The sequence below is a fragment of the Candoia aspera genome, chromosome 7 (genome assembly GCF_035149785.1).
Source record: "Candoia aspera isolate rCanAsp1 chromosome 7, rCanAsp1.hap2, whole genome shotgun sequence".
Classification (NCBI taxonomy): domain Eukaryota; kingdom Metazoa; phylum Chordata; class Lepidosauria; order Squamata; family Boidae; genus Candoia; species Candoia aspera.
This window is the reverse complement of record NC_086159.1, coordinates 50,700,628-50,725,690: the sequence shown is the minus strand read 5'-3', so window position 1 is coordinate 50,725,690 and position 25,063 is coordinate 50,700,628. Positions and strand designations below refer to the sequence as shown.

Here is a 25,063-nt window from a genome sequence, read left to right as displayed (position 1 = left end):
GAATGTCATACTATTATTACCTATAGATAGCCTAAGAGAAAGTTATACAGTCATGGTGACAGATATATAAGAGAGGTTTTTCATGAACATACAGTATCTTGATTTTAGGTTAATATGTAAATGATCTTGAAATCAGATTACTTGCTCTCCTGTACCAGATTTCAAGCTTTAAAATTTAATTAAATTGAGTTTACTGGTTCCATGCACTTATTTATCTTGACTCCAGAAATGTTTTGGAGTTCAGCTTCTGCTATTCCACTAAGAGTGATCCTTAGCATGAGAAACATTGCACATTATTCAGAAAAAGACAACATTTTTGTCATTCAAAGAAGGTACAAACAACTGTCAGACAAAAATTTCTCCACTTCGATATCCAAAAAAGTGCCACTACTGATCCTTAAACTGTTTCGTGTGGACAGTTCCAATGTCCAGTCAAACTGCTACCAGTACAAATAAACCAATTATGACAACTGTTGCCTCTTGAGCAGCGTTTTAAAAATAAATCAAATACAGGAGATTCTAGTTTCCTCTATAGTAATGATAACATAGATTGATCCTGGCATTTAGGTGGCAGTAACTTCAGAAACCTCAAGAGTAATTATTCATGTTTGGACCTAGGACTGAATATGAGCTGATTGAAATAAACAGGATGTTGTGGCCTTAAATCATCATTTAATGAGAAAATATTCCATTTACAGTCAAGATTCAATTACCAATCACAGGATCCTAAGTGCCCAAATGAACGGTACCTGCTATACAGAGAATGGGCCCATCCTCGAAATATTTTCAAACTGCAACCCTTAGATCTTGTCAGGTAGGTATTAAGGACTGTTATGTCACTCCATATGAGTATTTTCTTTTTCTATGAATAATAGTCATTTATCAGGAAAACAAATGTGAGAAATAAAGATGTATTTATTTATACAATTTATTTATTCAATATATAGACCACCCAACTCCTGATGAGTCTGGGCAGCTTACAATTAAAACATATAAACCAAAAAACCCAGCTTAAGCTTCACCTTGCCCCAAAACCTTGGAGAATTCCCAGCTTTTTAATAGTTTCCTGAATGTCATCAGGATGCAAGCCATCTAGATCTCTAAGGGTCTAAGTATATTTTGCATTAATTTATATTTGTATTTTTTACTTTTAAGAATACACTATGGATAGAACTATTCTTAAAATAATACCTTTTTAAAAAGTTCAATGGTGATAAAATACAGGTAGTCTTCGCATAACTATCACAATTGGTACCAGCAACTCCCTCACTAAGTGACATGGTCATTAAGTGAGACACCACATGACTGCTGCAGACTTATGACCTCATTTCCATTGAGGTTGTTAAGTGACTCACCCGCAGTTGTTAAGCAAGACATCATGTGACCGCAACTTGCAATTTTACTGCTGGCTTCTCCATTGACTCTGCTTGTCGGAAGCTGGCTGTGAAGCATGCAGATGGAGTGACCACGGGATGCTGTGATGGTCATAAATACCCACAGTTTGCAAAGCGCCTGAATCTTGATCACATGACTGCAGGGATGCTGCAATGGTTTTAAGTCCGAGGACTGGTCGTAAAGTTACTTTTTCAGCACTGTCGTAACTTTGAATGGTCACTAAACAGGGTAGTTGTTAAGCAAGGACTACCTGTAACTACAGAATATAAACTACAGAATATAATTTGAAATGAAGAATGTTGGATTATTGAAGAGTTCTTGGAGAAATAAAGTTCACAGTAGTAGATACCTGATTATTCTCAATTGGAACTGCTATTATGAGACTCTTACAGCACTTCCAGACTGAAATGCGTTCACAATTTTATGTGAAAGGATCCTCCTAGTGATAAAATAAATGTGGGACTTACTATATCATGGCTTACTGAATGGGGAAGTGCTTTTCCAAGAGACTGAATGGAGAGAGATGAAAGACACACAGACTTCCAGCTAAGTTAAAGTAGTGTCTGAAGCCAAACACTTTGTACTTAAGAAGACCTCTGGAAGTTTGTTGGAGGTGAACAGATGACAAAGGGACACATCTGATTCATGTTGTTTATGAATTCAACTTCGAGCAAGGCATCTGGCAAAGACATTGATTTGCCTTCCTTTCCCCTTAGCTTCTGTATCAGGATTTTTTTCTTTCCCCCATGGCAGAGAGGAAGAAAGACAAATTTGTCTCCTGCCATAAATAAGACAATAGTCAACACCCCCAGGATCAATTTTGAGTGAGCATAAATAGATTCAGAAGAGTTGCAAGACAGAAAACAGCTGGTCATCTAGGATACTGTTCCTTTTGAGCAAGTTTCCATTACTTTAATATCTGTGTAATGAGAATGCATACATGCATACAATCCATTATGCTATTCCCTTTTGGAGTGAGCTATGTTATGCACAGCACAGAAAAAAAATAAGAAGCAGTAAGCAAAAAAAAGTTAAGGCACAAGGTAAGTGAAAAGTAAAGGAAATATAAATTTAGTTTTCACCAGCACCATTCATTATACCTCTCCATAACATTCTGGAAATCATCCTTGCTTTCCACACAGAGTCATCTACTCTTTTTAAAAATATCCTATCTAGTGTCTTAGAACAAGTAAGGATTTGCTATTTAAAAAAAATACCGTAATTACCTTTGAAAGATACTGGAGTCATTCTTAAACACAGAAATCAGATAGCATGGACGTGCACTATAATTCTGGCAGTATGTGATAACTCATGCTTTCCCTCTTGAAGATATGAGAAACTTTTTTCTTAATAAAGGAAATGCACATCTATATTTTCAAGGGATGTTGTTGTGTCCACAGGAAATATTATGGTGAGAAAATTGGGATCTATTTTGCCTGGCTGGGATTCTATACCCAGATGTTACTCCTGGCAGCAATAGTTGGTCTTGGATGTTTTTTGTATGGATATTTTGCAAAGGACAACTGCACTTGGAGGTAACCTTATAATGACTCATGCGTCTCATGTTATTTATAATCAAGCATAAAGATCCTAGGTAATTCATTAGAGTTGACCCTTCTCATATAATGATTTCTGTTTGTTAATTAACATAGGCTGCAAATTCTGTACTTACTTCTCAGAGAATAGTAGAGTAATGCTGAATATTATGGGCAAAGCAATAGGGAAGCAGCAGGAGCATGATCTCTCTCCTTCTCTGGCAGATCTTTGCTTTGAATTGATTTCAATAGGAATGGAAATGAGATATTTTAAGTTAGGGCTTAATCAGGAGGATTTCAAGAGAATACAGATACTGCCTTTCCTCTGCCACTGGAATTCCCCATTTGCGAAGTTACCTTCAGTAGAGACTGGGAAGAGACTTGTAGAATTTTGGCCAACATACCAGAGAACATCACTATAGACCAGTGTTTCTCAACCTTTGCAACTTTAAGATGCATGGACCAACTCCCAGAATGGCTGGCTAGGGAATTCTGGGAGTTGAAGTTTGTTAATCCTATTCTAACCACTTTTAGCCAGTTGAACTGGACAACTAGACTGTGCTCTTACCTGAGCAGGCATGCATAAGATTACATCTCTCATTATTTATGCTAGCTTAATCTGAGCCAATTTATTATTCCAGCTTTGGTGTGTTCTCTTAAAAGCTTAAAGATATCTTTTTACTACCAATTCTGTTCAGTGAAAAAATATTAAAATATGCTGAGAATGATGAATTTTCAGTGAATGATAATATATGTGCTGGAAAAAAATTATACCATCCGTGACAAATTTACTAAACTTCTGCAATGTCTGCACTCTGAATCTTTTGTGCCATATTGAGCAAAGTTATTTTGAGATTTTAAGCATTCTTTCTTGGGTTTGCCACAAGCATAAATAAAAATACCAACTCCTAATTAAAATCATCACAGCATGCTGTTGTGAATGAATAAACCATGTGATTACAAATAAAACAAAATAAAGTAATGGGGACTTTTAAATAAATGGAATTATTTTTGGCAAGAGGTCCTGGGACAGCTGCCTAACAGCTATATACAATATGTTTCTCCAGTCCACAAATCAGAGCCCAAACATGCATTTGAACTGAACTGGAGGAGACTCCTTGAAGATATGAATCACAGAAAAGAGAATTATTTGATGGGGAAAGACTCCATCATCTATGCTACCCACTAGTCAGAAATTTTTGCTCCTGCTTTGCATATCTAAACAGGGCCAGTGAAACCACTTTGGTAGTACTACACTACCTATTAAATGGAAGAGGATCAGGGCAGTAGTGATTAATGAAAACTATGAATTTAGCAGCCCATTCATTGAGTTATATAAGATGGATTTATTCATTCTTTCAGTCAAGAAGTATGTGACCCAAACATAGGAGGTAAGATTATTATGTGTCCACAGTGTGATCAAGAATGCACATACTGGAATCTCAACATCACTTGTGAATCTTCCAAGGTAACAAGATTTTTCCTTCAGCAGAAAAAAACCCATATTTGTTAGTGTGACATGAAATGTTACTTTGAAATAAGCTGAAAATACATGGACAAGAAAGAAACATATCACATAATTAAGATCAGTAATAAACATAAAAAGGAAAGTATAAGTGATGAATACAATCCTTAGTACGTACGGGTATGTTCTTAAAACAGTTAACAGTCCAAGGAAAGAATCATAAGCTGCTGAGAGATTCTGCAGTTCTGTAAAAGTACAGGGGAAGTAAGCTACTGTATACAGTGTACAGCTGAACAGATTGGGCTTAGTGAAATTGCCTTAATAAAGCAAACACTCTACATCCTTACTCTACACAACTGTGTGCAAAGAGAAAGCAGTAGTATGATGAGCATGACTAAGGATTAAGGGATAGGTCAAGTTAATTTTATTCCATTTCCCATTTTTCCAATCCTAAATTTGTTTTCACTGCCTTGAACATAAATTTCAATTCTTAAAAAGTGTACAAAATTGTATAAAATTTTAATATTTTATATGCATTTTCTGTGAATATAAGCATTTTAGTGCATCTTCGTAACATATGCATTTTTGCAAATCATTTTTCTCTAGCACATTTCTTTTTGTTTATATACTTATTTGCCCAAATATATAAATCTTGTTTTTAAGATTTGAGTTGCAAAAGGGTTATTTTGTTTATTTATATTTATATTTCACCTTACCTCCAAGAAACCGAGATGAGGATCTCCCCATTTTATCCTCACGACAATCCTGCAAAGTTACTTGAAGTGAGAGAGTGATTGGTCTCAAATCAACCAGTGGTTCCAGGGTTGAATGCCTACTGGTATCTAAGGCGGGTTGGGTGAATTTGAAAAGTGTACATTCTTCCTCACAGTACAGCTGACCTTGGCACAAAGGTCTGTTTTGCACTACATACATCAGGAAACATATATTAACCTTTTCTTCCTTTAAAGATTCATATTAGAATACTTTGATGCATATGAAAGAAAATACACCAGAAATTGGCATGATTAAAATAGTGAGGTCCACAAAGGCTATGTTTCCATTTGATAAGCTTATCATAGAGCTTGTTTTCTGCTAGAAGCTCTTCTGTTTATATGATAAGACTGCAACAGTTAGAAAAGTTGATCTGTGGCATTTTTTTTACAAAGTCACATTATCTTTTGATAGAATTTTACATAGAGCAGCAAGCAGCACACCCGTTTTGGCTGCTTGACATACATATTTTCCCCAGGCGAGCAGATGGACAGGGCCTTCAGCTATCAGCTGGGGCACCAGGAGGAGATTCAGCCATTTCCATAATGAAGAATGAATACTATCTGTTTATCACTGTGTATATAGTGCAGAAATACTGAATGCAGATGCTTAGGTGCATAATATAATAAAAATATATGCATATGACAACCTGTTTTTGTACAGTGACAAAATCTACAAGGGCAACAGAAGAGCTAGTGATATTTTTCTGAAAGTAAAGATAACACTGCATTATATGTTAAGCCAGCTTCCCTTCATGTTTTCCAGAAACTCTGTATATTTGATAGCTTTGGAACATTAGTGTTTGCAATGTTTATGGGAATCTGGGGTAAGCTAACTTCTTTATTTGTTTGTTTTGCATAGTGAGGTAACTAATTCAGTCAAACTGGGGACATGGTGTCATATATGTTTATAAGACACACCAACCATTATTGCAGAATTGGCATAGTATATGAATTTGTATAACAATAGACAAATGTCACCAAACAAGACTGAGGCAGATAAAAAGGAAAAGTGGGGACATGTTCCATCTCTTTCTACTGCACAGCTGTGTACACAAGAATTAATCAGCATAAAAGCTTCTGTCCCTAGTTAGCCCTGAGTGGCATCCTGGAAGAGAGAGGGAAGAAAACAGATCTGAATCCTGTAACAGTCCTTCTCCCGTATTTGCAACTGTTCTTATGAAAAAGAGGGGTCATGCCCTAGAACTGTCCCTTGGTGCTCTTCCGGAATAGGCTTAGTCCAGATGCAATAGATCCTTGATAGAAAAAGCTTTGTTGCAATCAAATTGCTAGTTCATCTCTTTCTCTCTTCAAAAAATAAGTAACAGGAAATTGGGTTCACATGCTAGAGAGGATGTAAGTGAACATCTTTTTTAAAAAAAAGTTCTTTCAAAAAAAGGGGGGGGTACATAAAATGGCAAGGAACTGTGGCAGGTGCCAACAATTTGACCCATATGTACTGAATTCTTTCTTGACTTATTCTTCAATTAGTTACCTTGTTTCTGGAGTTTTGGAAACGACGGCAGGCTGAATTAGAATATGAATGGGACACGGTTGAGTTTTTAGAGCAAGAAGAACTAATACGTCCAGAGTATGAGGCAAAATGCCATCATGTAGTAGTGAATGAAATTACGCAGGTAATTGTATTTACAGTTTTAAACATTTTAATTTAAATCACTCAAAGTATTACTGTTTGGATGAATTCACTCATTTTTTTGTCAATTACTGGGGCTGTGTATGTAGTTGTCAGGGTCAGTCTCGCTTCGCAATAAGACACAGACTCAATGGGTATTAAGGATTTCTGGTTTATTGGAATGATGGCTGACAGAACGAAAAACGGGAACGGGGGTTGTGGTGTGGAGGTGCCCCTTTTATACCCTCTCGTAGGGCCCCGGGCTCCTCCACCCTTCATTGTCCCAATCCCTCTTGATGGGATCCTTGATGGCTGCATGGGTGTTTTCCCGGTGTCTTCCTTTGTCCCCTCGAATCGGGAGTGTCCTCCAGGGTACCAGGTGTGGCTTATCTCTGCTCGTCCGATGTCCTTCTTTTCAGCTGTCTATGGGTCCATGGGTGTGGGTGCTTTGGGTGCTTGTTTTAATCCCTGGTTTAATTATCTTCTTCCTCTATTCCTTAATGATCATGATCTACGTTGTGAGGCTCTTTTGTGCCTTGCAACGAGGTCATGACAGTAGTGTTACATGCAAACATGCTGCACAAAGGGATCATCAAGTTTCAGGAATGCTGAGCAAAAGGCAGCTTCTCAGAAAACCCCTTCTCTTGACTTCTTCTACCACAGCCTAACCTAGTACACTTTGGAATTTTTTCCCTTTTTACCTAGTGGAAGTAATGGTGGTGGTGAGAGCAGCAGCTTCTCCTTGCCAGTTGACCTGTGTTGTAAACATGTCAAAGGCATGTGACCTTTAGATTAACTTACCCTAAATGAGCATGCAGCTAAAAAAATCAGATTTTGCCTTTAAAATTGCATGGGCAATAGGCAGTGGAGCAGGGAGTGTAGGCCTCTTGCTTCTCAAGTAAACTCTGTGCCACTTGCATTTTCATTTATTTATTTTTATGAGTTAAAGTGGCACATGACAACTGCAACTTTGCATAACATTGGACTCCTTGCAGATGCCAAGTTTGGGGTTCTTCTGGATCATAGGATCTAGTTCTGCCCTTGGTGGCAGAGCCTAGTGATGCCACTGGTACTATGGATATGGTATCCTGCTTTGACCACAGAATACACTGTAGGGGTGGTGATATTTCAGGTTGGCAATGGGCTTTTCTGGCTATACCAGGAAAGTTTCAAACTTGGAGTCTTTTGCATACACTGCATGCACAGGTAGTCCTCATTTAGCAACCTCAATAGCTTCCAGCAAAATGGTTGCTAAGCAATACCCTTGCTAAGCAAACCACATGACAGAGAGACTGCGGAGATCTCTGGTTGCTGCTGTCTCATTTAGATAAAGTTCTCTCATGCACCAACCCCAAACTTGGCATCTGCAAGACGAATCAACTAGAGAGTTTAAGTTTCTAGTTTAGAAATAAATTAGAAACTAAGGTCAATTACACGGATACATATATATGTCCTAATAATCCTTTCTTAATTAACTTCCTTCACAGCAAGAAGAGCATGTTCCATACACAGCCTGTGGAAAGTGTGTAAGGATGACCTTCTGTACAAGTGCTGTCTTATTCTGGGTAAAATTATTTGGTCCATTACTATTAAGAAAGTATTAGCTTCTGCTATGACAGCTCCTTGAAAGAGCAAAATGATGTGGTCCCTATTTAAATGAAAATTACTGCAGTATTATAATTCGTTCTTCTGGTAGGTTTGCATAGGATGTTGTTCTTTGGAATATAGCCCTCCTGTACAAGGCCAACATAAGAGAGGATGCTTTTGCTCTAATATTTTCAAACTTTTCATGAACAGGGTGGGTTTCCTATCCATTTTTACACCCATCAGAAGATTTAGATCGCCCCCTAAGATCAGATAATCAAATACTAATACATGTATTCTTGCCATGAGTCTATGAATCAATTCAGAATCAAGAGCCTTCCAAATGTATTATAAGCAAGAACTGTAAAAAGAGAGGGGCTTATATAAAACATCTGCAGTTTGTCTTTTTTTTTTCTTCCTTAGAGCAGTCTGGTGCCTTTCTTCTTTAAACTCTACTTGTTTTCTTTTTCTTTTTAAAAATCTTATTCTTGTTTCTTTCTGCAGTCCAGCCCTATTTTTTTTCACTGCTAGCTCACCCGTAATGACTACGTTTCTGGATTTTTGCCTTCTTTCTTCAGTTTGATTCCTCAACTTCAGACCCCCCTTTCCACCTCTTGATAAAGATTGTACATCAGACTTTTCAGTTAATTTCTTGCATTACATGGGCCATTATACATGTTGTATTATAAAAGTACGCTTTAAAAGTTTTATGCAGTTAAAACATAAAATATATGCACAACAAAGCACATCTTTTGCTATTTCTATAGTACAAGTCATGTTCCAGGGATCTGGAATTAGATATAATTCTCTGCCTTTGGTGGAAAATACTCAGTTTTCACCACATATCACAAAAAGGAATGCTAAATCCAACTGTGTCTTGTAGGTGATTCTTTAGAAACACAGTACAGCAATCTTTGCATTTGCTGATTTGTGTGTGTGTGAATGAACAGATGTTATTAAATGAACATTCGCTTTCACAAAATTGCTATTTGCTCTCCCAATTTGTTCTCTGGAAAATTCTTTTTGTACTTACAAGTCTGTTTTAAATTTTAGTTTAGTTTTTCTTAAACACTTTTCTTAATTTTTATTAAGCTCCTTGTTGCATGCCGTGAAAGCAAAGTGAGATATTTTAAAGATAAATCACTTTCCATTTGCTATTTCCCTCTCTCATATATTTCTTGCTCTATTTGTGTGGTTCAATATCATGTTGAGAGCCAGTTTGGTGTAGTGGTTAAGGCATCAGGCTAGAAACTGGGAGACCCTGAGTTCTAGTTCTGACTTAGGCATGAGGCCAGCCAGGTGACCTTGGGCCAGTCATTTTCTCTCAGCTCTAGGAAGGAGGCAATGGCAAACCACTTCTGACATTTTGCCAACAAAACTGTAAGGACTTGTCCAGGCAGTCACTAGGAGTCAATTAAGAGAATATAAGCCAAGCATGGAAAATATTGTGGAACGCCCAAGGAAACAGCTTCAAATGTATGAAAAAGAAAAAAATCAGTTGAAAATGAGTTTGAAGAAAAAAAATGAGTTAAAAGGGTAACAGGATAACAAGAAGACAAATATTGGAATGCAGAGAATAGAGTATGTACAATGTAAATATGATTATGTTTAAGGTTGTCATTTCCCAAAGTAACTTTTGGCTGTCACTGAATAGATTTGGATAACTATTGTATCTGTGGTGAATGACATGGTGCCATCTACACCCAGTGACTCATGGTTTCCAATGGGTTGCCAAGAATTTTGTGCTTCTATAATGTAGTTCCCACTGTGTTAAAGACAATCAGTTCAAGGTGCTAAAATGGGTTTCTCTTGCAGTTTAGGAGGTGAATTCTAGACAGAAATATAATTTGTCCTAGAATTCAATTTAATTGGAAGACTTTTATTGTAATAAAACTGGATATGCTTATGAAGGGAGTTGTTTTGCTTAGGAAAACATGTCTGAGTTAAGAAATTACCTGTTGCTTTTTCCTTTTAGATTCTGCTCATTATTGCATCTGTTGTTGGCATAATTGTTTACAGACTTTCTGTTTTCCTGGTGTTTTCTGCAACGCTGCCAAGGCACATCAATGGAACAGAAACAATACAAAAGTACCTGACTCCACAAGCAGCAACATCAGTGTCTGCTTCAGTCATCAGCTTCATCATCATCATGATTCTGAACATTATCTATGAGAAAGTAGCAATCATGATTACTGATTTTGGTAAGGTTATCACATAATTCTACACAACATCCAGAGTAAAATGTATTAAGAGTAATACCCATAACCTGTCAAAAATAGCTTTAACTTTAAAAAGTGAATTCCTTAAGCAGCAGCATGTTTTTTTCAGGCACACGAAGAAACCTGAAAAAAGTTGGGTTGTTTTAGTGAATAGCAGAGTGGTGCTGTGTTCACCCTTGTGCCAGGTCTAAAACTCTTATTTGGAATCATTTTTGAAGGGTGCACAGCTTTAAATAGAATGCCTATTTCCACCCTTGGCACAATATGTTTTGAAACACCCAGTTTCTCAAGAAACAAAAACAAAAAAAGGACATTCACTTTTTCCCCTAAGAAAGACTTGAGTAGCTAGCAAGAATACACATATACAACATTAGTTGTAACACATGATCAAAGAAGTGAACACAGTAACAGTTACATATTGGAATAGCTCAAATAATCTGAACTTAAATAGTATTTAGGACTATAACACACATATATTTGCGACAAAATTGTTCTTGGATTAACAATTTCTCTCTCCTTTGCTTATAAACTGCAGAATTACCAAGGACACAGACTGATTATGAAAATAGCCTAACTATGAAGATGTTTTTATTCCAATTTGTCAACTATTATTCTTCATGTTTCTACATTGCATTCTTTAAGGGTAAATTTGTACGTTTCCCTGGTGACCCAGTTTATTGGCTGGGAAAATACAGAAATGAAGAGGTATGAATGAATGATTCCATGTGTTTTTGGTTTTTGCATAACTAGAAAACAGGCAGGGTATGATATTATTTGCAGATGAAATGTCCCAATAGCATTATTAAGCTAAAAAGAGTTTGTGCACAGGCAAAATGAGAAATTTAACAGTTTTAGAATTGCTTATAGATATGAACGCTAGGGTTTTCCCCACCCCAAATAAGTATCTATGAATTGAGGGGATGATCTTACATTCCCTCATAAAAATAGAAGAACTTACTGAAAACAAACTAATGGACAGGAAGTGCAAATGACCACAGATATTCTACTGAAAAGCCATTAAAAATTAACCCTATGATTAACCATCACTTGGAAGCAGCTGATTGCCTGGTGGATTTAACTGTTTTGTAACAGTTTATCCCTCTTTCCTTTCCTATCCACTACTCCTTGCTCTCACCTTATTTTTATCCTGATATTCTCTTCTCTTTTCTGCTTAGCTGGAAAGAGGAAGAGAAATATTTATCTTGGAAGTAGTGTGTTTTCAGTACGTGAAAGTGATGTGTATGTGCATGTGAGAGAAAATAATTGGTATATGCAGATAGGTATCTTGTTTTATAGGTAATTAATTTCAGTTGGTAATTATTAATTAACTTAATTGGGTTTTTTTCCTTTTCACCTTTTTGGATTATGGCATCCTATGCATACATTGATTGGGGAGGGAGAAATCTCTGGGCTCAGGTTCAGGTGGACTTGGCAACTGTAAGTGGATAAGGTGGAGAGTTGGGCATTGCATGAAAGGGTTTTGTCTGAATTCATACTTTTGTTTCCATATGTTCTTCCTTTTTTGGGATGTGTGTGTTGAGGAATTATCATTTTCCTTTTGGCTACATTTCTTCCAAAAGTGTGAATTTATAATCCCAAAAGTGAAAACTATGTCAGGGACCAATTTGGAGCAGAAAAACCACCAGAAGAAAAGAATTAATTATTCCTCTGCTGCTGCTGTTACTATGTTATTTTAAATGTTTGCAACATTCATATGCAACATCCAGTTTCACCCTCAATCCAGCCACTTAGTGTGCTGGATATAATTACATGCTAAAATCTCTTCCCACGCCATAGCTTCTGTCACATGGCTGTTGCTGTTTCCTTTCTCCCAAAAAGATCCCCACAATCACTTGTGACATTGAAAAAATTCTGTATTAAGAGCACCTTCAGTGCAAAAAGTCATACGACTATATTTAATATTGAAAATAAAACTGTTAGTATGATAATATCCTTATACAATCTGTGTAGCAGTTAATTTCTGACTGGGTTCATGCAACAACAGCAGCAAAACAGCCGGTTGGAGTTGACATTTTCCTCCTGGCTTTTTTGCTTTTATTTATTTTTTCTTATCCAAAGATAGGGTGGGATCTTTCTACCCCTTCTCTTTTACCCTTTTCCACATGCACACCCCAGCATGGCATGGGAAGCTGAAGCCACAGCTACAACTCAAAAAGCTTATGCCATTTAATAAAATTTGTTAGTGAGAAAAAGTGCTACCGGTTCCTTCTGATCCTGAGGGCATTGTCTCAGTCTTGGGGCTGAAGGGTGTTAACTAACTCCCCGATAACCTCTCCATGCAACACTGGAGGAATAAGTGGAGTAGGAGGAGTTCTGCTTAGGTTAAATCAAATCTCCTCTAGGTTATTTAAGAAGGCCATTTGTGTGCATTAGAAAGTTTGCACAATGTGCTTGTGTCTTTCTGCCATTGCTCAGCTTGGCTCACCATATGAGCTGGGTATTATGGATTGTTCTGGTTTTCCCAAAGCTGGAACCATTGAAGAGAAATTGGGGACTGAAAAATCTCTACAAGAAAATGCTATACATATTAAGTTTGTTTGTTTCTTTGTTTCTTTGTTTTAAAGGTACTTAATGTACAGTATATATGGTAGAGCAGTGTTTCTCAATCTTGGCAACTTTAAGACTCGTGTACTTCAACTCCCAGAATGCTAATCTGGCTGGCGAGTTCTGGGAGTTGAAATCCACACATCTTACAGTTGCCAAGGTTGAGAAACACTGTGGTAGAGGTTTATAGAGTTATGCATGGGGTATGTTAAAATGGAAGTATGAAAGAATGTTTTTCTCATAATATGAGGACTCAAAATTGTTGAATATCACATTTGTTTATTATATTTATTTAAACATCCGTATGGCTTAAAGTACAACTTTAAGTACCATCTTAGAGTACAACTCTGGGCAATTCACATCAATAAAATCATAAACCATAAAACTAAAACTAAAAAACCTTATCCCTCAGTCATCCTCCTGGGATGCCCCAACAACCAGCCACAGGCACATTGCTCTGCTCCAATGCCTGAATAAAAATCCAGGTCTTTATTGGGCAGGACACTGAGGACAAAGAACTTGACCTCATCACATTGCTTGCAAAATTAATCCATTCGTGTTCCGTGAAAATGAATTAATTTTGGAAGCAAAGTGATGAACTTTGTTATGATATCTTTTTTAAAAGGATTAAATAAAAATATCAGCCATTACACAGATAGATCTAGATAGAACAAACTGGCAATATATTACTGAATTGTCCATTTTGGGAAGTAACAACACAACTATACCTGTTTTAAGGCTTTCTGGGGCTTGTGAGAAGCAAGACAGTGTATTAGAGATCTTTTAATCTGATCTAAAATGATTATTTTTGTATTCTGACTTGGGATATGTAGTTTCAGGCTAGCTAATCTCATTACTGAGAATTACATTTCATGAAAAAGTAGATTTCCAGGATTCTTTAGGGCTCGGTTTAACATGATAGGTTGAACGGAAAGTTACTGCCTAAACAGTTGGATAACACTAAATAAAAATACTGTGTAATTCCAGTAAAGTATATTTCTGCATACAAACATTTTCATAAGGTCTAGTATAATTTAGTTTAAGAAACCATTATGAACTTCATTTTTTGCAGGGAGCAAGTTGTAACCGCATGCTTTATTTTCCCCCCCATTCTTTCAAACTTAGTGTGATCCAGGTGGATGTCTTCTTGAGCTGACAACACAGCTGGCAATAATAATGGGAGGCAAAGCCATCTGGAATAACATTCAAGAAGTGCTTTTTCCGTAAGTAAATAGTGTTGATGGCAGGAGTTGAAAAAAACCTGAAGAACTGGTTTGCATGTGTCTGACCAAAAAGCAGTCTCTAATTAAGAAACATAGAGCTTTATCAGTAACATAGATTTAATTGTCAGATGCTCAGAAAAACAGTAACAATTTCCTAAGAAATACTCAGCAAAGAAAGAGATAAAGAGAATTAAAGGGTTTTTTTTAATTAGTAGTAGTTGTTCTATATCTTGTACTTATCCTGAAGTAAAGTAAACTATAACCCAATATGAAGTAAATTAGGGCTACCACATTGGCCTACAAAACATCTAGGTAACACTAGATTGCAACTAAGAGATACAGAAAGCCATAAGACATTGTTACCATTTTGTGGTCATCTGGTTTTTTGCAGCCCAGAGTTGATAGCCCTAGATAATTTGGGATAATTTTGAACAATAGAAATCATGAGTGGATTGTCTGTTATTTTTGTTATTTTCAAAAAATTAAGATGTTTAGCTCTACCCTTTTGAGGAGCTCTGGGAGCTACAAAGAGATGCTGATAGAGTTCAATTTTTACATCTCTACTCTAGCAGATAGAATATATCTTGCTGATTCTCCAAATTTATAGGTGGCTTAAGAATCTGATTGGAAGATGTTGCTCAGCTAGACGATCAGAAACTATTGTTCCTCGCTGGGAGCAGGATTACCATTTGCAGCCCGTTGGCAAACTTGGATTGTTTTATGAATATCTTGAAATGGGTAAGCCAGCCATTTTATTTCCTGTTATCATGTTATACATTGGATCAGTTTTCTTCCAGACTCTGTTAAACAGTTAACAGTGAGAGAGAGAGATGAAAAGAGAAAGAAAATATTTGTGTTTCTCACACTGCATATACACATGCGCACACTCACACAAACACACACACAGTCCTATGCAAAGAACTATGCTTAAATTGTATGTAAAATGAATGTGTAAATTCATGCTGAAACTTTGGTTGGGTCACAGACTTCAGTCTTAACAGGCTTCTGTATGTATCTTGAATACGAAACCCATTCATGCTTCACAGATGCCCAAACTTTCTCATTCAGCTTTAGTACACCAATTCTTCTTATTTTCAGCTGTGCAAAGTGCTTTAACCTACTGTAAAAATGAAGATAATATCCACCCTGGGTATCACTACTTTTTTCTTTAAAAAAAGGATTTTTTTAAAAAAGTGTGGAATAAATAAATTTTCTGTTTAAAAGCCTGACCTAATTTTGGTGGGGGCAGAAGTCCATATTGGCTTAATAGCATACTCACTTCTGTAAGGAGATACCAATGTACAATGTTTAAGTTCTCCCATTATCTTTAGTCAGCCCTCCTCTTGCTAAACAGTACAGAGAATCACCACATGAATATTGTACATATTCTTTCACTGAAATACTGAATAAGATATTGGAAAATTATTGAATAAGCTTGGAAAGTTATACACCATGTTGTGAACATCTCCAGTACGTTTTGGTCTCTTATAGCAAGAGAGAGAGAGATAGCAATAAACTACTTTAGTTGTTATTTTTTTTAAAAAAATCCTGATTAATAATATAACTCAGTGGCTGGCAGCATCTAGATGACTTTGGCGGATATCAGAGGCTAACCAAGGTCAGTCCTGGTCAGTAAAGATTATCTAGGACTTTCAGGGCTGTGGGCTAGACTGGAAAGATGTCAGAACATTCCAGAAGGAAGCCATGGCAAATCTATCACTAATGCTACCCATAAAACCTCATGTACACAGTCATTAAAAGTTGAGCTTAATTCAAAGGCTTTTAAAAAAATTTAAAATTAGCAATAAGAATATTTTAATTGTTCTTTTGATTCTTAATAGTTACAAAATGTTAATAAATGTATCTAAATAAACATACCAGATTTTTGTATTGTATTGGTTCACTTTTATTAGGAACTCATGGCTTTGGGTAAACTTGAGTAGGTGCAGTTTTGCCTGATACAATATTTGAAAATATATAAAATGCTACTGTTTCACCAACAATATAATAATATATGTATTATTTCCAGTTATACAGTTTGGATTTGTAACATTATTTGTGGCATCATTCCCATTGGCACCCCTTCTGGCCCTTATTAACAATTTATTGGAAATTCATGTGGATGCTTGGAAAATTACCACACAGTTTAGACGCACAGTTTCTCAGAAAGCCCAACATATAGGGGCGTGGCAACCTATCATGCAAGGAATAGCCATTCTGGCTGTAGTAACCAATGTAAGTACACTCTTTCAACAATGATTACCTGCTAATATAAACATTACAAGAATTTGTACTTTTTGATAATGCAATTGCTAGATGTTATAGTTGTGAAAACCAGCATTGCAATGGTTAAAGAGTTAGTTGGACTGGACAGACCCAGATTCAGGTCCACTCTCAGCCATTGAAACTCATGGGATAGCTTGGGCCAAACTCTCTCTCCTTCCCTCCCAATCTACTTCACAGAGTTGTTTTTTGTGGGAATAAAATGAAGGAGACCCATGTAAGCAACTCTGAAATTCTAGAGAAAAGGTGGGATTTAAATCTAACAAATAAATAATACAGGAAAACCTCAGTTAATGGATCCTCATTCAAAAGACATCAGATGCAATGAACAAAATTTTCAGTCATCCTCCCCAAAATACTGGACAGGTAGTCTGGATCACTACTGGATGTTAAATTACGTAACATTATTTGCATCAATTTACATTGTTCATGTAATGACACTGTTACACAAATGATGTTACTTACTGTAAATGACATACTTTTCAGATTTATCAGACCCCCTTCTCCCTAGATGGTCGAGTATACTGAGGAACAATAAGAACAAGATCTTCCCACTTCCTGAGCAATGAGTAGTTTAAGGACATACTACAGAGTGTTTTCCTTTTGATTAGGAAGCATGAGAGACTTAGGGTGCCTTTGTAGTATCTGATTCACCACAAATCTAAAAGCTGACCATGCTACAAACAGACTTCAATAGGCAGCATAATCACTAACTCCGCACTAGAATCTAAGGGTACTTATTTAGCCAAACATTTAAAATCAAAACTTCAAAATACCTTCAAACTATTCTATTATTATTGGTGCAACAGAATGAAAAATAATCCCGTTATTAAGGGCCATCAATCTCCTCTGTTAAACTCTTGTTCAGTTCTCTTCACTGCATGAATTTTTGGAAATGGTGGTTTAATAACTATTCCTGACAGTTGTCTGTAGCCTTTGTCATGCTCAAATGCAGCTCCATATGCAGCATATTCAATTTATCTAGATAGGAAGTTACCAGAGCATGAAATACTGTGTATAGAGAATCACAGGGAAGATTGTTGCTAACAGAGAGAAGTGACTTGATGCCTATTATGTTAGGAGACCATCTGGCTGCCTTGAAAGAGGCATACTAGTACCTCTCCTAAATAATTTCTTGGGCACAGAGATATATGAGATATGCCACTTGAGTGCAAGGTGCTTGGAAGGGTATTGGCTGGGAGGAAACAAATTATCAGGATTAATTCCACTCTGGTTTCAGGCCAGGAATTTGGAGGCTTACTTGTCCTGCTAAATAACTGCTCCAAGCAGATCTTCCTGTATGGATTGGCAGATTATGTTGATGATGATGATGATGATGATGATGATGATGATGATGATACCACCCAACTCCCAGCAACTCTGGGTGGTTTACAAATGATTTAAAACATGAAAAACAAGACAATAAAAACAAGAAACAAGAGAAGGGTACAGTAGATATGGCAGAATAACAAACCTGGTGGAAATAAAATAAAACCTAGGTTAAAAGGAGGCTTCAGTCATCCTCACCAAAAGCCTAGATGAAGAGCCAGTTCTTCAGGTCCCTTTGAAACACCAGCAGGGTATGAGCTTTTCAGACCTCATTTCATAGGGCAGGCATTGTGTACACTTCCGGGGAACCAACAGATGGCATTGCTTGATTGAAGGAACCTGGAGCACGCCGACCCTGCCAGATTGAATCAGCCAGACAGATACTATTAAATTAATGATTACATTGTCATATTGAATTCACTTAGAGACTGGGAGCTAAGTGCTCAGTATTGTAGATAATGGTGTCCTCTGTCTGGCTCCATCTATTTTAAGATATAGCGTACCTTAGAGATCCATGCTGTCTTTGGTGTTGTTTTACATTTATATAATGAACATGAAGGAATTGGATTTGGGTACATGGCTGGAGATTCCCAGAATTATTTCTTCCTGTCACTGTCATTGGAATCAGATGTGGCTTTGCAGAGACTGGGCATTGTCTGTATACCTCAGTGGACTATAATGGCTACTAATTAACTTAGTAAGGACCGGTGAGCTGTAAGTAGGAAAAAGACTCTGTGGATTGGTGATTCTCAAATCATCTGTAATTAGCGTATGAAGTGACTTCCAGTGGGCCAGAATGATTTTGGTCAGCTTCAGCTTTCACACCACTGTCATGATTCCCCATAATGGTCTGTTGATTTCCCATGTCTGTTGAGAACAATTCTTGGTTTCCCATCTTTTGGAATTATGTATTATGTGGGTCATGTGGCTGAACATTCCAAGTTGTTCCATGATCTCCCAGTTATGCAATGCCTTCCTCTGGAAGTTCCATTCATACTGATGATAAGTTAATTTGGGGACCAGGTTTAGACCAGGTTATGAATATCCAGTTCTTCAGGAGTGCAACTTGGTGTAGATTCATTTTGGTTTGAGGGTTTGATTCTTTTAAAGGTAAATGCTGATGATTGATTGATTGATTGATTTTACCTACTCAAATCTCACAGTATGATACCTGAATTCCTTTATTTTTTTAATTTAATTTTTGGTTTGTGAATTGAATACAAAAATAAACAATCTATTATATTTTGAACCCAACAGTCCAACTCACTGAAGGTTTAGTGTATGAATATCTAGAAAAATTATTTCCACTAAGCAAAATCATCTATCAATTTGGCACTAGCTATTAGATATGCAAAATGATGTAATTCAAGAGTTGAAAAACCAAATCTCACCACTTTAATAGTGAACTGAAGATCCTCTCAGAAAATTAATAAACACTGTATTATATTTTTAAAACATTTTGCAGATATACCTATAGGTAGGTAAAGGTAAAGGTTTCCCTTGACGTAAAGTCCAGTCGTATCCGACTCTAGGGGGCGGTGCTCATCTCCGTTTCTAAGCCTTGGAGCCGGCGTTGTCATAGACACTTCCGGGTCATGTGGCCAGCATGACGACTCGGAACGCCGTTACCTTCCCGCCGAAGCGGTACCTATTGATCTACTCACATTTGCATGTTTTCGAACTGCTAGGTGGGCAGGAGCTGGGACTAGCAACGGGAGCTCACCCCGCCGCGCGGTTTCGAACCGCCGACCTTCCGATCGACAGCTCAGCGGTTTAACCCGCAGCGCCACCGCGTCCCTATACCTATAGGTATTCCACACAAAATGTATAATATACCAAGATTTTAGAACTACGTCTACTGAAATCCAGGGATATCTCTTTATATAATTTATTCATATTTAAAATGATTATCTGAAATCTCACACAAGATAAGAACACCAAGATAGTTAGTGTATCCATTACAGATATAAAATTGATAATTGCTTAATAAATCAATGAAGGACTTTTTATCTATGGCCATCATTCCCGACTTGGATCAGTTAAATAAACATCCTGCTGTTTTCCTAAAAATGTTAATCAGAGAGATAGGGCAATAATAGGAACATAAAATATGATCTGTGCCTTGTTTTGGTATAACTGTAACATAGGTTTCTTTAAATGAGAATGATAAAATACCCTCTTCCAAAATATTTTATATAGATCATAAATGTTAAGAACAAGTGTATCAGAAAGTGATTTAAACCTGTATACAGGAAATCCATCAGGTCCTAGTGCTTTACTATTACTCAAAGTTACTTAGGGACTGCCTTCTCCCAAGAACATCTGCCCACCCTGCACACTCCCACAGAGAGGGCATGCTCCAGTTTCCTTCTTTTAGATCTTGTCATCTTATGGGCCCTAGGAAATGTGCCTTTTCTGAGGATGTCCTTGCTCTCTGGAAAGATCTCCCCCAGATATACAACAGGCCCTAAGTCTTCTTACCTTTAGCAAAGTGGTTAAGACCTGGCTGTTCCCCCAGCCATTGGAGGCCAGATGAGTAGAAGTCCCCCCTGTGGTTGTTTTGTTGTGTGCTTGGTCACCATTTTAGATTTTAGGTTTTGTATTTATATATTGTCTGTCTGTTGTTATGTTCGTTTGTTTCTTCTTGGTTTATTGTGTGTTTATGTTGTATGCTGCCCAGAGTCACACTGTCTGAGTTGGGCAGCCATATAAATCTTAAAATTAATTAACTAAATAATAAAGTTAAGATCATATTTTTTAAATTTTATCAGTAGTCAGAGGGGCTACTAATTCTTGTTACAAAGAATCAAATTGTGGTAGATCAGTTTGACACAAAAGCTTCTATCTGAGATACATTCTCAGGTTGCCTATATAGATTTGAATAGACATTAAGACATTGAAAGTTTATGTCATCAGAGGAACTACATAACTAAGTTCTACATTTTTAAGACAGGTAATAGTTTTTTAAACTTTTTCTTCTTCAAATGATTTGCCAAAGTTCCAACCACCATCTTTCAAAATGTTTGGCATAAACACATTAGAGCAAATTCAGATTTCTGCAATATTATTTAGCTCAAATTTAGTATGCTGTATCACTCTATATAAATTATATAAACTAACATAAATGATAGGAACCCTAATACCTGTTATAAGCTGACATTTAATTTAAAATGGTTAACTTCTGAAGGAACCATCTTCGAAACAAATTGTACCAGGCTAAGATAATGCTTGGACCTCACATATTCTGACATCTGTGGGGAAGATTAGGGTAAAATGGAGATAAATGATTAAATAAACCTATAGCTAAAGTTCTTCAGTTAGTGCAGGCTTTACTGAAAGAATTCAGAAATAATACTTAAAAAATGCTGTTGGTTCACAGAATACATTTAATAATTTAAAGTGATAAAACAAAGAAGGAGGTGCAATTGAAGAGAAGGAAGGGATATTTTATAACAGCTTTTCCTGAAAGCAATGTGTACTACTGTGAGGACAGAAATGATAAATCGGACTCTCTGTATTTGTATTGTACCCTCCAATAACACAGATAGTTCTTTATAATGTTTCTCTGTGTATATACTGTATGTTTACCGAAGATTCAGACAATCATTGTGTTCTGTTCCTGTTTTCCATGTAGGCAATGATAATTGCTTTTACATCAGATATGATTCCACGCCTGGTTTACTTCTGGTCATTTTCAGTCCCACCCTATGGAGATCACAATAGTTATACCATGAAGGGATACATAAACAACACACTTTCTATTTTTGCTGTATCAGATTTCCGAAATGAAAGCAAGCCACGTGTTCTTCCCATATTTGCCAACCTAACAATATGCAGGTAAGTCTATATCCTGTTTAAAGTAACTAGATAGGAAGAAAATCTGTATGCCTTTGAATATTAAATTGTGTAAAGTAATGGAAAATAAAATCGCTAAAATGAAAATCAAAGTCTTTTAATTCTACACAATTTCTTTATTATCTTGCATAATAATTTAAAGCTCCATGCTATAGTTCAGCAACTCTAATTTGGTTGTATAGGTCATAGTTATATTTTATTCCAATTTCATTTACTTATATAGCATGTTAGGTTAAATCAGAGAAACAGATTCCTTTTGCTCCCCCTTCTGGCCTATGTACATTATTGCACAAACTCTTGAAATAATTGTTTGAATTACTTTCTTTAACCGTGTTAGATACCGAGATTTCCGATATCCTCCTGGACATAAACATCAATATGAACATAATATCTATTACTGGCATGTTATTGCAGCCAAGTTATCATTCATCATTGTGATGGAGGTCAGTACGTTTATTTCTAAGCCTGTAAGAGGTTTCTTCAACATTTGGTATTAAAAGCCCTGTGAGTATATGCTATATATATTTTTTACTCCACAGCTGTCCAGTTTCATTTCCTATATCCTTGCATGAACCTATCACAGCCTATTCCTCCAGCCAGCCATCAGAGATTATCAGATGCAATCAGTGAAAATTGTTGATAAAAGTGTGTGATTTACTTAAGGGGATCCTACAAGATCTTGCTATTAGGGTCTCTCCAAATAGTTTGTTGCCCATACTTATTGATGTACAGATTATGTTTTATATACAGAATATAACTATCAAAGCTCGCAAGTAGAGTTAAACATGTCAACTTTCAGAACAACTCCTAACAGAGTAAAAATAGATAAAACAATAAACATGAATATATATATGGAAATATCCACTAGTCATTTGACCAGTACTAAATTCAATTCTATACTCTAAGATATTATCTCTGATATCACTAACTCTCTTCGTCCAATCCTACTGTTGTTTTTTTAACCATCTCACTCCATAATTCATTTCTGATTCTATCAATCAATTTTATGCTCATTCTTTAGTTAGAAATGGATACTAAAATTTGCAAACAGATTTTTTTATTTAAATGAAAAGACTCTAAAACAATTTACTTTTATCATAAGTCTTCTTAAAGATATATGCACTTTGTGAAGAAATGTTCAGTGAAGATGGAATTTGTATTTTTAAAAAAATCTTTTCCTGCATCATATTAATCTAACAAAATGGCAACAGTTCTTCCGTATTCTTCTTTAGGAGGATAAACTCAATTTCCAAATAGAATGCAGTTATAGATGCTGAATTTTCATTGCTTTTGTGATGATTGAGATAGGAGAAAGCAAATATAAATATTAAGGAGGTGGAAATAGAATGCTATGCTTCCACACAATGTATACATAATAATGGCCACAATGCCAGCAGTTTACTAGCAATCAAGCACAAAATTAATGAAAAAGAAAGTGCCAACTAGATACACTCTTCTTTTACCATCTTCTTTTTGCCATTTTACATTTCCCTTTTCAGTTGAGCTGACAAAATTGCTCTGTGGGACACATTTCTCTTTTGTCTGGAGATCAGATCTTTCTATCACAATGAATAATAAGAAACAGAGCATTATGCATCTTTCAGAATAATCAGAGAATTACAAATGGGGGCACATAACAATGTTGCTATGTTTTTATCTCTAATAATATTTGTTCATTGAAAGAAACTGATTGTCTTTATATTGATTTTATTGCCAGCATATCATATACTTTGTGAAGTTTGTCATTTCATACACCATTCCGGATGTGTCAGAGAAAACTAAGAGCAGAATTAAACGGGAGAAATACCTAACGCAAATGCTTCTTCATGAAAATCCTCTAAAAATTGTAAAGAAAAATATGGGGAACATTGCTGACAAATTATTAAAAGGAGCAGATAGCAGTTTTCGACCTAAATATGAATAAACGCTGGTTAGTTGACAACATCTAACAATGAGTGAATATTTCAAGAAACCAACAAAAATTGGATTAAAGACTTAACAGGTCAACAGTGTAAGAGAAGTAAATATTCATAAACAAGTTTAACAGAAAAGATAATTTTCATATGTATTTTCTCACTCACACATTCTCCTGAGTTGTTTTCTGGCTTGGAAAGTTACATGAACCAGCATTCAGCAAATGGGCATCCAAAATCAGCAGCTTAATAAGACTTTAGTCACTTCCATAGATGCATACATCCCAGTTGACCCTTTAGACTCCATGGAATTCCTCTTGATTGCCTTGATATATATTATTAATCTCCCTCCTTGGGAGGGAGATGGGCGGCGATAAAGTTTGATAAATAAATAAATAAATCCACTGAACCAAGCATCTTCTTAGTTCATGAATATCTTCTCTAGTTGGAAAAATCAATTATATGTGATAGTTTCCATCTTCATATAAAATGTTATTTTGTGTTTCACTGTGACTGTTGGAAAGTAGGGAAAATTTCAAGTCAAATTGAATTTCAAGTCAATGTTCTACTATAGTGGGATATATGCTGTCAGATGAAATCATGCAAAAATCTCATGGAGCAGTGTGAAATAGAGCACAATGGATAAAGATGCATTAATATAAACTGGCAAGTGACTTACTAGAAAGAGATGTATATCTTCCAGATGCTTACAATAGAATCTTGTAAAGATGAGCTAAAGTACGTTTTGGCTCAATTACTATTCTAGAGTGTAGAAAACTTCATATAAGTGCTATGAATTTATATTCAACCTAACAGTATTTGATTATGTTTACTGTATTCCTGCGCTAGATACCAAAGCAATGGGTTCCAAAACATTGTGTGGAAGGAAACACCTGCAGCTCTAAATTAGGGTGTAGCTGCACACTTCCCAAGCTTATCTTTGACATGTAACAACTTCATAAGATCATGGATATGCTTAATTGGTTATATATGCCATTTTCAGATGTTGATTTTTTTTTATTTTCATGTGATAGTGTCTTTTTGTGATTAAAGTAAATGAAGCTTGGTTAGGTAAAATTGTAAGAACACAAATAGGTGTGAGTGCAGTAAAATTTTGAAAAGATCGAAAGCGACAACATTGGAACATTATGACATGGTATGAGCAAATGCTCAGATCCCCATGATTAACAGGTCAGAATATCCTTGACATTCTACTATGCAGTGAGTTTTATCGCTAGTTAGGAACATAGAAGACAGGAAGTAAGGGTGACCAGCCATTTGGAATTGTGCCAGA

The 25,063-nt window shown here is 36.2% G+C and overlaps 1 protein-coding gene across 1 annotated transcript in view; it reads left to right on the top strand.

The window, feature by feature from the left end:
• Positions 1-24,152, top strand: part of ANO6 (anoctamin 6) — a 54,538-nt gene extending 30,386 nt beyond the window's left edge. Inside the window, exons 7-20 of the mRNA XM_063309384.1 lie at positions 699-814; positions 2,796-2,930; positions 4,293-4,398; positions 5,932-5,992; positions 6,657-6,802; positions 8,286-8,363; positions 10,358-10,583; positions 11,137-11,306; positions 14,292-14,389; positions 14,997-15,127; positions 16,419-16,624; positions 21,636-21,838; positions 22,194-22,299; positions 23,574-24,152. Coding sequence (XP_063165454.1) covers positions 699-814; positions 2,796-2,930; positions 4,293-4,398; positions 5,932-5,992; positions 6,657-6,802; positions 8,286-8,363; positions 10,358-10,583; positions 11,137-11,306; positions 14,292-14,389; positions 14,997-15,127; positions 16,419-16,624; positions 21,636-21,838; positions 22,194-22,299; positions 23,574-23,780 — 1,989 coding nt within the window. The 3' untranslated portion in view covers positions 23,781-24,152. The remainder of the gene's footprint in view (positions 1-698; positions 815-2,795; positions 2,931-4,292; positions 4,399-5,931; positions 5,993-6,656; positions 6,803-8,285; positions 8,364-10,357; positions 10,584-11,136; positions 11,307-14,291; positions 14,390-14,996; positions 15,128-16,418; positions 16,625-21,635; positions 21,839-22,193; positions 22,300-23,573) is intronic.
• Positions 24,153-25,063: the final 911 nt, after the last annotated feature.